Source organism: Limulus polyphemus, unplaced genomic scaffold (genome assembly GCF_000517525.1).
Source record: "Limulus polyphemus unplaced genomic scaffold, Limulus_polyphemus-2.1.2 Scaffold349, whole genome shotgun sequence".
Taxonomy (NCBI): domain Eukaryota; kingdom Metazoa; phylum Arthropoda; class Merostomata; order Xiphosura; family Limulidae; genus Limulus; species Limulus polyphemus.
This window is the reverse complement of record NW_013665959.1, coordinates 620,551-634,660: the sequence shown is the minus strand read 5'-3', so window position 1 is coordinate 634,660 and position 14,110 is coordinate 620,551. Positions and strand designations below refer to the sequence as shown.

At 31.7% G+C, this 14,110-nt stretch overlaps 1 protein-coding gene across 1 annotated transcript in view; it reads right to left on the bottom strand.

The window, feature by feature from the left end:
• Positions 1-14,110, bottom strand: part of LOC106457588 (uncharacterized oxidoreductase YjmC-like) — a 38,522-nt gene that overhangs the window by 15,825 nt on the left and 8,587 nt on the right. Inside the window, exons 2-6 of the mRNA XM_013917025.2 lie at positions 12,801-12,989; positions 11,467-11,528; positions 7,788-7,841; positions 6,071-6,169; positions 3,055-3,120 (exon numbers count right to left, since the gene is read on the bottom strand). Of these exons, the coding sequence (XP_013772479.1) occupies positions 3,055-3,120; positions 6,071-6,169; positions 7,788-7,841; positions 11,467-11,528; positions 12,801-12,989 (470 nt within the window). The remainder of the gene's footprint in view (positions 1-3,054; positions 3,121-6,070; positions 6,170-7,787; positions 7,842-11,466; positions 11,529-12,800; positions 12,990-14,110) is intronic.

Sequence of the window (14,110 nt, the reverse complement as noted above, 5' to 3'; positions counted from 1 at the left end):
AAGCCAGGATGGATGAGTTAAACATTTTCTGTTACCACTGACTTGATGTAGATTTAGGGAAGTAAGTACACTCTGTGAGGTAACACCTGCCACTGGGTGTGGTCTGAGAAGCAAATCATATAAGAGTAGATGCAGATAGGTAAGTAAAAGAGGCACTCGCATATTAGATGGTGAGTAGGCTAGAGAGTGGTAACTGGAAGTATATGATATCCTGAGGGAGAGAAAATTGCCAGATGATGAAGGTAATGGGAGATAAAGGTGTTTGGTGGAGTCCATGTTCTAATTTAAAGGATGTCATCCAAGGGTCATTAATATTGTGAGGCCAGAGAGTAGGTCAAGTGGTAGAATGATGTGATGAGACATGATACAGCCTGTAAGCATCTCCAGCCAGAGAGGAATATATGATCCAAATGTGTTGACAAATCCATCCAGAAAGCATAAAGGATGAGAGATCCTTAGAAGAAGAAGGATCTCATGGCCGGAATGATCACAGGAACCCCGGAAATGGGCATGCAAGTAATACCTGACCACTTAAACTAGACAAAAACGACGATCAGGATCAGTATGGCCATACAGGGCCGAGATAAACACAAGAAAAGTGTGAGAGAAAAAGTTATCTCCCTCTCAAGCTTCCTAAATCATAGGAAGAAATAAGTTGTCAGGGAAAAATATCAAGAAAGATCTGTGAAGCAAAATACAGGAGGTATCCAATAAAGATCAAATCTGCAATGACCACAAGCAAGAAAGAGAAGGAAATGGGACTCTAGAGAGAGATGGTATATGGTCAATGGTTCAACTAGGGCCTAGGTAAGAACATGTAGAACCACATTAATGTTGCAGTTAGGCAAAGGAATCAGTCAAGGGGAATGATGAATGAAGGACCAGAATATGATGGAAATAACAGGGGAGAAAATGATAGAATCATAGCAGAAAAGTGAGAAGGTAGTCAACAAAATCCCCTGATAGTCTGCTATGGTAGAAACTGATAATCCTTTGGTCAAACAAACAAGTAAAGAAGGTTGAAAGGTGGACAATAGTAGTATATCCTGCTGGGAGAGAGTGATAGATGGATCAGCAGCAAGAAAACAGAGAGATAAACAAAGAGAGAATAGAAGAGTGACACAAATGGAATTAAATAAGGGCTACATGGTCAGAGAAACCTGATTGATGAGAAATGGATTGGACAAATCCCACACATGAAGACAAAAGGATAATACTCCAGGTGAAAAAGAGACATTAGGTTGTAGCTAAGGTTACACATACAGAAACAGATGAGAACAGTCCTGGCTGAAGGTACTCACAACTAGAGCAGCTTGGTGAAGTACTGGGGGCCAGAAGAAGAGAAGATTTGTCTGCTCAACTGGGAACAGATCCAACAAAAGACCTGAGGAAGGAATGACCACTCAGTAGGAAGAATCCTGTCTGGTCAAGAAAGATGATCTGTCGCTAAGTTCAGAGACATGAAAAGGTGTGTCAATGAACCCGATGTGGGTGAACCCAAAACAGAAAGTCCATCATGCAGAAGTAAAGAACCCTAAAATGAGTCCCACCCTAACAGTAGATATTGGTAATTACCATAGAATTGTCTGAGTGGATCACAATCAACTGATCAACAGGTTGAGGTAGGAAATAGGAACATCCCCGATGACCAGCCAATAATTCTAGAACACTGATGACCAAATTCCTGAGGTTGTGGAGTCTTCCAAAGACACACCTCAACTCAATCATAAGAGAGGTGTTGGTGAAAAGATGTAAGCATCGAAAAAGAGGACAGAGAATCACAGGATATATTCCACTGGTCATTCAAAGTCCATTAATGAAGCCTCACATGAACACAGTATACAAAGATAAATTGTTAGAGACATGAGAGTCCCCAAAAGAAATACAATCTCTTGTGCAGAAAGTATAGGAGAGGCAAGAGTTGAGGTGACTGGATGAAAATATTTTTTGCATATACTGATATAGAGGACAGCATTGAACAAGAATAGCTATTTATGTGAGAAGAGGTAATGTACCATATCGTAAAGTACTACTATTAGATATCCAGAAACACTATCAAGATCATTGTGTATGGCTTCAGAGGAGAAGAAGAGAGGATATGTAATGAAGATGTGGGTAAGAAAAAGTTAAGACAGGAAACTGATCACTAGAGAGAGTTACTGGTAAAAGGGCCTCCAAGGATGGAAAAGGGGAACTGTCATAACCCATGGCAAAGGAATTCTGCATGGAGTCGAGGAGAATGAGGCATTTGAGAGGATGAATGAAGCTTATCCAGAAATGTTTCAGCATGTGTACATATGTCTGGAGGAGGAGGAGGAAAACCAAATAATCCTCAGCCTGAGAGGCATATCATAAGAAACAAGAAGACATAGGTCCATTTCACATTTTTCAAACTGTGAAATGGACAAAAGTATTTTTATTATTCCAATGAATATCAACTTGTACTCCAATTTGTCAGAGTCTGTGTCAGACTGACATCATCAATTCACAGACTTACATTGAGTGACATATCAGTTGAAAGGTAATATATTTGGTATTAAAAGTAAAATTTAAAAGATTTTTTTCAGTTTGGTTCCAGTACTAATTCCAAACCACAAACTTATGGATTAAGCTTCTCATCTGTAAGATAGATAAAATTATTTAATTTCAATAAAACAAGCTATGCACTTGGTTTTTAAAATGTTTCATTACTTTATCTGCTATTCAACTATTAGAGAAACATGCAAGTTAACCATTATTTATAACATGTATATGAAAAACTATAGTTGAAAAATGCATAAAGGCCAACAAAGACATTTATCATCGATTTTTATTCATTACATTAGCAACAAAAAATAACCCTTTTATGCAATATAAATTGATAAAAAAAAAAAGAAAGAAAGAATTATCTTATGTATTGCTTTTTGTTTTCTTAATGTTTTGATTGAAAGACCATAAAAATCAAAAACAAGTAAACGTAAGGATTAAGATGATAAATCTTTGCATAGTTATGTTTTTAATCATTATGATATACAGTATCCAATAAAGATATTCAGTATATCTTTAATGACATACCTTTCCTTCACTGTTCATACCCCATCCTTCCGGGATACTTTCATTTTTCCTGTCTTGCATTTCTATCTAAAATAATCAGTATAGACAGAAGTTGTGTTTCAGTGTCTCTTATCATTAGGCCATCAAAATTTTTTCATCTTTTTCAAAAATAATTAAAACAAACTGCCTCAGAAAAAACGTGCAATTCAATTCAGTTTCTTCCCTAGAATGTTACAAATGTTTCTGTCTTTATAACTAATAAATACAAAAGAATAACTCTTAGACATCAGAACAAGGAAGGGCCAGAATAGCCAAGGTCTCCCATATCAAAAACAGGGAAGGCAGCAGGTCCACTTCAGTTTTCCATAAGTTTTGATATGTTTACAATTTCTCTAATTTAAATTGCATTATGTGGTCTAAAGTAATAACTCACTAAGCACAGATAAAAAATCTAAAATTATTTTCTAATATGCCTTGGTCCACATTATATCCCAATAAGCCCAAAATGATACTCTAACTGAAATAAATTTAGGGGGAGTATAGACCAAAATCCTGTTATATCTCTCTTGCCAAAGGTAGAAAGAAACACTTCTCTGAACCTTGATTCACTTTTAACTTTGCTCCTACACATGCAAATATTCCTTCCATTAATATTTATGAAACAGCTTTGCAAACAGTTGGATATAAATTGATTCTACCATCAAAACCTTTATGGACAAATTTTTTAAAGAAATTATAAGTTCCTATTCACATATGCATAATATATTTTCTTAATTATATTTGATACTTTAGCTTAGAGACAAGATCTGATGATGCAAGTCAGATCAAATCTGATAATGCAACAAAGTAATTATAGCTTATAATGTAACTTGAGGATGTTATGTTACAATGATTTTGAAGCCTCATCACATTGTTACAGTCCACATTACCACAATTTGTCATGCTCCATCTGACTACTGTGCATCATAACAACAGCCCTACAGTTAAGTTTCCATTGCAAGGGGCTCTGTTGTAAGGTTGTCATGACCATCTCATGGACAAGAACGATGATTTTTCAGTATCCATTTTAACAGACCAGTCACTAAAAAATCCATAGGCATTGCATCTGGTAATTTCAATAGTATGTCTTTGAATGGAATAGCATGAATACCCATTTCATTCTCCAGCTGCTTGAGTTACACAGTGGTTGAATGGGAGGATATGACTGGATGTCTTATCTTGGTGAGCCCATTCACTGTTGGCCTCGTTTCCAGATAGAGATCTATTTTAAGTAACATGGCGTTGCCTGAGGCACATAGACAGCTTTTGCACTGTACTTTTTTTTTTTGTAAATTCTCGTGCCTGTTACAAGATGCCACATTTTTGAAAGTTTCTTTCTGAACGATCCTTGTTGTCCAAAGTTGTTTCATATTTCTTTGTTTTCCAATGCATTTAAGTACAAGAGAAATTCTAAAATCCTCATCTGAACACATCTTTATGATCTGAGTGTATGAATTAATATTTTGCACTGGAAAGGGCTGTTACATATGCTTTCCAAAAATAATAAATTTTCCGTGTTATCCATTATGGACAAGACACCATACAAAGACAAAATGTAGTTTTGATACATGCCATTCCACAGCAACTCTATATTAGCTTTGATTACCACTTGTTACATGACTTTCTAACTTGCATATTAATATAATGTTCTCAAAACTGTATAACTCAGAGTTAAATCTCATAATATAACTTAAAACTGAGTTCTGTGTGGAACTTACAAATCTGAATGTTAGTCTAACTTCCAAATTGTATCTCATTAAAACTACTTTTCTAAACTATAGGAGCATATACAAAGATTGAAATTAAACTTTAATCACTGCAGCAACATTCCAGGACGTTTTCTTACATTTCAATCAATGATGTGACAGTTAAAGGGAATTTCCCTAAAAAACTGCAGGGGTTTGTACTAGTAATCAGTAATACTATCCTCCTTTAAATCTTTTTGCATTTCCTACTGCTAGTTATAAGTCACTCTGTTCTCTTAAATTCATAAAACTGTGTATTACACTGCTACCAATTAATTTGTCTCTTGCTGATATTCATTTACAGTAATTAAAAGTAAATTAATAATACAAAATGAAAAAATATTTAAAAATATGAATTGATCTATATTTCAAAAAGTGCAAAAGTGATCAACAATACATTAAAACATTGTACATTATATCTGCCATGTATAGTTACAACAAAAAGATAAAGAAATATCTAATGTAATTAAACACAAAATACGGTAACAAACAGGAAAGGAGGTAACACCAGAGAATTGAGAAAATACTACATACATGTGACTAGGAATCTGCAACACAGTTAACAAAATTAAATTTATTAAAACTGCTTTCATTGACAATAAAATATTAAAAATGCAAAAAGTATACATCTTTCATTCAGATCTAAACAAAGTAAACTGCCAATGTCTTACAGGCAAGCTGATATAACATCTTTCAACTGTAATTCATCACATGGTGTAACACAATACTCAAACTAAAAATAAGAAATGTAATACTAAAAATATATTAATACCTCAATCATGAAAAGAATATTTGATTTATCTGTAAGAATAAAATAACATGGGATGGCAAAGAAACATCTTGGTAAAGTATATTAGTATGCATAATCTTAACAATTAAAAACATACCATGTTTGTTAAAGTATTCCATCATCACAAAAATGTTATAACTTACACAATATTAATAAAAAAACCTTTAGTAAAGAATTTCTGTTCATTTACTTTTAACAATGAAAATTATTTCAGATTTATTAGTCATCCTGCTAAAGTATAGAATGATAAATTTGATCCTTTCTTTATCAAATGCAAATAATATTTTACCAACTTAAAATCTTGGGCTATTTAAATAGTTTGAGGATATAACACAGTTTCAACAATACAATTTATTTAAACTAATACCAATCACATGTTAACTATGTCCAATACAAGAAAAACATGAGTATATAAATAGAAAGCTGTTGCAGAATAACATTGAAAGTAAATTAGTTAACTTACTTTTCCAAGAGCAACAGCACAAGTAGCCATATCTAGTACAAAGCTGTCTCCATCTTTAGCGGGAGCTGCTAAGGTGATTGGATTGGTTCCCAAGACTGCCTGAATTCAAAACAGATTTTGGTCTATATGCTTATCACTGATTACAAGAAACTTTAAAATACAAAATCCTTCAAGAAGCATCTATTTACATTTTCAGTTGACAATCCAAAATGTACTCTGGCCCTTTCATTGCTGGCTTATTTCATCATTATTGAGTAAAGATACACAAAGCAAAATCTGCCTAGAGCCATCCCTAATTTTGAACTGATAAACTTGAAGGAAGACAGCTAGTCAACAGCATCCACCATCAACTCTTGAATACACTTGTTTGACCATATGACGGGATCCAGTCATCACTCTTATAGTACACTCATGGCCAAAAAGTGCAAGCATATTTTTACAGCAATGGGCTGCAAACATTTAACCCTCAGATCCATGGTTTGCAAGAACAAGCTAACTATTTGGCCATGCCAGGCCAAAGTGGAGAAGCATTTAAAAGGATAAAATATAAAATAAGTACTTTTGCTGCTCATTTAGAGGTATAATAATAGTGTAACTGAAATGTACTTAACAAATTCAGAAAAAGTTTTAGTTAAGTTTTTGAAAACAAAAGGTAATACCTAATATTATCTATAACTTAATAGACATAAGTTCTTATGCCTTAATAAGATTATCATAAGACAAACACTAGAACAGCTGATATACTGAAAACTTCCTGCATATGAAAGCTAGATATAATAATGATTTATTCAAAAATCACATTATTTTGTGTTTTTCAGTGGTGCTTTATGTTACAAGCAATAACAACAAACTACCAAGTCCATAGCCAGTGTGGGTTCAAGGGGGTACAAACCAATCCCCCACTCCTGCTGGAGTTACACTCACCTATTAACACATATTTTTTCCTTTATTTGATGATAGCCTCTCATTATATAATTGCTTTCGTAACACTGTGCATACATGCAAGAAAGAGCATTTGCATACTTATCAGAGGAAATTTACTAGAAATGTTTATTTGCAGTGATAACAAAGGAATCATTACATATTTTGGAAATTTCTTTTTCATCCTTGGGCACTAAAGTTACACTTGAAACAAGTTCCACTTTGGAGAAAAAGAAACCCCTCCACTTTCAGACCTGGCTACGGGCTTGAACTAGCATGAAAATATATAATAAACATCTTTGGATGAAATTCTGGAAAATTCTTAGTAACAGAAATATTTTAAATAGTATAAAGAATAAGCACTATATAAGGTTTCCAACCACTCATAAGATCTCAATTTATAATTCCTCATAAATTAAATGTCTAAGTTTGATTTATCATGTGAGGTGTAACAACTTTAGATATTATCTACTCATCACTGCTAAATGTAAAAACCTATATAGGATCAAGATATCAAAATAATCTATTTTCAGCTTATCAAAATTGCTCCTGCAATTTAATAATTTTTATGATATATTTTAACTTTAAAAGCCTATAAATAACTACCTTATACAATTTTTTTCTATTGGCATTGTGTTAGGCCTAATTTATGTTCTTCATAGAATAAAACTAAAACCAAACCACAAAAATACCTCTGCATTGTCTCCCTTTTGAAATGCTTTTTGTTTCATACATATGATTATTAAAGGTTGAAAAATTATAATTAAATTAAAATTATAAAAGATTAAAGTCTTACCTTTTTACCTCGAGTAGGAGCAACAAAGGGAGAGGTATTTGTAAATGACATACCCTGAAATAAAATATTTTAAATATATAACACCAGAATATAAATTGTTTGAATACAAAAAACACAAATATATTTTTTCTTAAACATATAAACCTTCCATTTTTGCATTAAACACCACTTTTTGAACACAACACCAAGATAAATTCTAGTTTACAGCCTCCCAGTGGCACAGTGGTATGTCTGCGGGCTTACAACTCTAGAATCCTGGTTTTCATACACGTGGTGGGCAGAGCACAGATAGCCCATTGTGTAGCTTTGTGCTTAATTACAAACAAACGAATCAAGCTAACAATACTAATTAATATAAATTCAGGTTTCTGGTGGTTGTACATTTGATTAATAATATAAATAGGAAAAAAAAATTTAAACAGAAAGTAGGGATCATTGGTTATTCGTAGAATTGCTTTATATAAGAAGTATCCAAAACAAAATAAATGCTACAATAAAAAGTACACGAACAAGTAAAGTAATACTAGTTGGATAGATTTTAAAATGATTTTCAATCCCTATTTTTGTTGGCATTGTGATCTGTATAGCTTAATGAAACAGTTTAAATCATTTTCAATCCCTACTTTGGTTGACATTGTGATCTGCATAGTTAAATGAAGCAGTTTAAATCATTTTAAAATCTATCCAACTAGTATCACTTTACTTTTTTATGTACTTTTTATTGCAGCATTTATTTTGTTTTGGATACTTCTTATAGCAATTCTACAAATAACCAACAATCCCTACTTTCCATTAAAATTTTAATTATTTTTCCTATTTATTTGTTCAGTTTTTATAAAGTTTTAGCATAGCTATATCCCTGACAGCTATAACTTTTACAAGAATTAAAATCACATTCACAAATTTATAAAATGTAATCCTTACTTTGGCCTACAGATAAGTGTATAAAGCTGTCAAAGTAGGGATTACATTTTATAAATTTGTGATTGTGGTTTTAATTCATGTTTCATTACTTTTTGTAGCAGGTTTTCTATTTCATTTTAAGATTCATAATTTTTCTATAATCTTGTTTATTTACTTTTTATGTTATACCTTAATAAAGTCTATACTTTACCTTCAGAAACTGTGGGGTGTCTATCTATTTGATTGGAATTGGGCTTAAAACATATGTGCATGATAGGCTTTACCATTTATAAAAAAATCTGTATGTATTTATTGGAATATCAGAAGCAGATACCCACAAACTAATCAGGTAAGCTAGAGAAATTTTGTAGCAATAGACTGAACCATCTAGGGTCTAGCCCCACTGATTGATGAGGTAGGTAAGTAGGTAGGTAGGTAGTAGATGAAAAAGTTGCTGTTTTAAAAATTTTTGAATTGTTATAGCAGAAATTTTAGCAACCTTTGTGGCATATTATCATTATTATTAGTAATATATATATATGCACATAATATATCATAACCAATACTTTAAATGGTCAGTTTTTCACCTAGCAATTCAATAGGGTGGTTTGTTGGTGCATGAATTATTTGGAAACCTTGTCCATCCCTACTATTAAGTACTACAGTACTTAATAATACTGGTAACTCCAGATATACAGTTCAGATAGAAGCACAGAATCATAATTGCTGATTAAAACTTTATGAGAGTTGCTAACAGAAATGTTCCAGCTGACTTGTATATAAAAATTAACATTATCAACTATGAAATTTATAGATATCTTCCACAAGTATTGTTTCTAATTTTTAAAATATATAGACAAAAATTTCAAAACTAATTTCAGAGTTTTTACTAAAACAAAACATTTAAAGAGAAGAGGACAGTTGCAGTTCAGAGCATTTTTTTATTTTTTTGGTAAAAAAAAAAAATGTGTATGTAATTTGTCTTTGACACTCAATTAGTATGAATCAAGTTTAAAATATACGACACTCAAAATTTTACCTAAATGGTAAATAAGCCAATGAAATAATATTATTCTAAACATAGATAACTATTATATTTCAGTGGTTCACTGAAGATGTTTTATATATTTACAACCATGTATAACTAAACAGAACATCTGAAGAAGTGGGAGGGCCCAGAAAGGCCACCTGTATAAATGAGATTGAGATTGATACACATAACAAATAGCATGATACAATTAATACTATGTAAATGAAATTCTAACTAGTAACGGCATTTAATTCATTAATAATTCTTATTTTGTATACCCTTGTATCTCTGAACAATGTATAAATATGGTACTAGAATGTGTGAATGGGATGGAAAAAGAAATTTTGTTTTCCTCATATTTTGACATTTAATCTCCATAACCTGTATAAAATGTGTCAAAATGTAAGTATCTAACAAGGAAAACTCTACAAATTCATGTTCATAATTATTTAGAAAAACTACAATTTTTTTTATAAAACATTACATCAAAGAGAAGGATAACATGTATTTTATGCATCATATTCAGAAAAAAAAAACAGCCACAAAACAAACATTCAACACTGGGGCACAAATCATAAGGTTGGTCATTATGCAATGTGCCCTGGTTTTTCGAGGTACTGGTAGAAGTATGCCCCAAATTGCATTGGGGTACACCATCTATCCAATTTAATCTCAACTTTACTGGTGTCATATGCATAGAAGAAGAAAAAAGGAGCCCACAATGTTCCACATTTTTACCACCTTTCACTGTCTGCAGCCAGATGTGGGAAGGTGGTTGCTCACAAAAAATAAACAACTAAAAGTTAGCATTCCAGCACCCAAAATGATGTTTGGACATAAATACCAAAATCTTAAAGGTATTGCTATCCTAAGCCCAACCAAAATTATTAGTATAGCTCCCATCCTCCACCCTTTAATGCTGCTATCTGGATCTTCAACAGTTGTAAAGAGATCCACACTGTAGCAAGTCTTATATAGGGAAAGTGACACAACTACATTCATCCATTAATGATAGCAATAATAATTCAGGACAAAAAAATCTAATTTGCAAGATTATTCAAAATAATAATGAACATTTTTATAAGAATATCATTAAATCATGACTATAGATCAAGCGAGTATTTGTAATAATATCTTCAACAAATGAAGCATCTTAGGTATTACAGTTTCATAGTTCTCTAATTAACAATCTAAATTAAAGTCTTAAGGTTTTTTTTATTGACCTGTCAATTAAACCAAGAGATTACATGTCACATGACCAACTACTTAACATTTATTTTATATTAATCAATCATGAAACTTAGTATCCATAATCACTTGTTTTAGTGTTTTTATATACTAATGACTTCTTTAATATTTAATGTTTAAAGTGGAAAACAGGTGAGCTGGCATTTAAAATTAACTATATAGCTGAGCCAAACAATGAAAAGAAGGTTACATAAACAATAAACAAAATCATAACTAAAATCGAAATCGAAATTGCTACCTCACAAGTGAATTTTCCCTTTCAACCCCCCCCCCCATACATATGCTTTTTAACAAAGGAGACAAAATTTATATCTATTTGAACAATAGAAATGGCATTCCCTTGAATTCAAGTACTACAATTAGCAAATAATAAACCAATAAATGTTGTACCTGTTAATTTCTAGTAAGGGACTAACCTTTTATAGGATGATGAGGTAGTGTTGCAGTGTGTATGTTCAATAATGAATAATATGAAATTATAAAATAAGTACTACATACCAACAAACCTTCTTTACAGGCCATCATACTGTACCATCCTGCTATTCCATAATGATTTGACCCTAAAAGACAATTTGATAAACATTGTATTTATTCATTACCTTCTCACTAATTCTTGCTAATAATAGAGACAATGCTATTTGCAATCAATTTCTGTTATGAATCATAGGAAAATTTCCTTCTCAGTCTAATTTAATGTCAATTGTAAAAACTTTCACTAATAACAAGTAGCACATAACTTATACATTGAAACAGGTTATGCATTATTAGTGTGGAAAATGCTGTCACAGTATTCCTAACAGTGGGTAACTAATATGATGATTGCAATAATAGCATCTTGAAAAACTTTGTATCATGCCTTGTTGATACATCTCTGAGCAAAGTTTTAAGTGTATTCTCATTCCTATTAAACAAAAAAGTTTATTTAAACAATAACTACATTGAACTTTAGGCCTTGTTTTTTTGTGTGTTTTTTATACTCAGGACAAATTGAACTTGCAATAATGCAAATATATTAAGTGTCTTTGGAGCTAGGACAATAACAACTGCCCTCACATAAAACAAAATAACATAAATCCTGACAACTACAGCAATGCTTACATCACAACCTCCACAGAACCAATCCTCATCTCAAATATTCCTGCAAAATTTATAATTTCATATAACTGCTACAATATATGACAACATACTATTCATGTCCCAACAAAGAACAAGCAGTCATAAGCACCATAAATAAATAAGACTGAATTTCAGATGAATAATGACAGAGGAAGGTAGTACAACCAACACTACTTTAACCAAGTATACCAGAGAATAACAGCTATGGCCATTTATTGTGTAAATTTCTATTAATTACGTTAACAAAGACATGAATTGATTACTTGCTACACTATACAAAACATGTTTCATTATGAAACCAGTAAAACCATAGTTATCCAATCTTCCCAGAATTTTGACTTAAGTTTCCATTTATTCTTTTCTTTTTAAATGCACAGAGTAATTAGAATGCATATATATATATATATATATATTATATATTTATTCATAAATTCTTAAATGCACAAAAGCTTTTAATCCACAAAAGACCTGTCCTCAGATCTTCCATCTAATATTATTGCATGAAGAGATATTGTAATATCCTCAAAAATACTGGGTGAATGCTTGCAATTGTATAACTCTTCAAGTTAAATATTTACTACAAGTCATTCAATCTGAAATATGTACACACACAAGGCTGACAAACACTGATAGTTCAGTTTAAGACTTTAATAAACATCAGATTGAATAAAATTAAAACCAGATAGTATATTTTGTAAACAATGATCACTACTTACCTTTGGCAACAACCCATCCAATACCACTCTCTTTGGCCTTCTTAATTGCTAACTTCATTGAGAAGTTTCCTACAACTGGACCCAATAAGTTCTTACCGTCAATGTAGGCAGTAGCAGCAGTTTCATTGATAATTTCTGGTTGCCCTTCTACACAACATATTTTTTTTTGCACATCATTCACATACATTTCTGCAAAGAAAACAATTAAAACTGTTACTATCACTCACAAATGTAGCTGCTTTCCCCACCATATTGATCTCTTGTTAGTAATTCATATATAAAAACTTATCTTTATTAGTCATTACTATTATAATTGTGCATTTTATTCTATGCTCAATAGAAAAATATCCTTTTTACTAGCATTATGGAAATGGTATTGTAACTGAACATACATTCTTAGTAATTTTCAGAAATTTACCTAGCAATAATGTGACAAAAGGTAACCAAATATTAATTGGTATTGTAGATTAGTATTAATAAAATGTATGTCACGAATTATCTTTCATGGTGGGAGTTTCAAGAAATCAAGTATGAAATATCATTTTAGGTTTCTGTTTCCTTTTTAATAGAACTGTACAATATTATTTTTCAACCAGTGTATTGTATATAAAACTCACATTAACATAAAATAACATAAAGTTTAGGGACAATAAGGGACATATTGGTCCATCTTGGCCATCCCATCCTCTAAAATAAACTAAATAAGTAAATTAATTTAGAAAAATAAAATATAAATCCTAAAGATGGCCCTTATGATTCATATAGATATCAAGCTTTCTCTTAAATTCATATAAATTATTGCCTTCACAACCAGGGGCGGATTGGGATGGCTAAGCGGCCCGGGACTGGGATCACAGAGTGGCCCTGGACAGGTTTTCTGTTAAACTTTTTATTCCGATGATAAAGTGAATTAAAAATTAATTATGAGATTTTAAAAAATCTATTGTTGTTCTATTGATTCATTCGATTACAAATTATAATAAATCCAACAAGAAAAGAATATTCAACAACAAAACATTTATTGCATCAAGCAACTACAAATGAAAAAATTTTCACAGAAACAGTTTATTTCTCAGAAGATCGCTTGAAATCCGTTTCATATGAAATATAAATTTTCACCTATAGCTTTACCGCTCTCAAAACTCACGCGACGTCCCTGTTCCACATTGTTATGTTTCTGCTACATGAAAGGATGCTTTTCATGTGATATTGTCATTTTAATAAAACGAAAAATAAATCATAAAGGTTGAAATGTGTCATAACTTTCTAAAATCGCACATTCAAGTATAAGAAAGCGAGAAAGTACATTC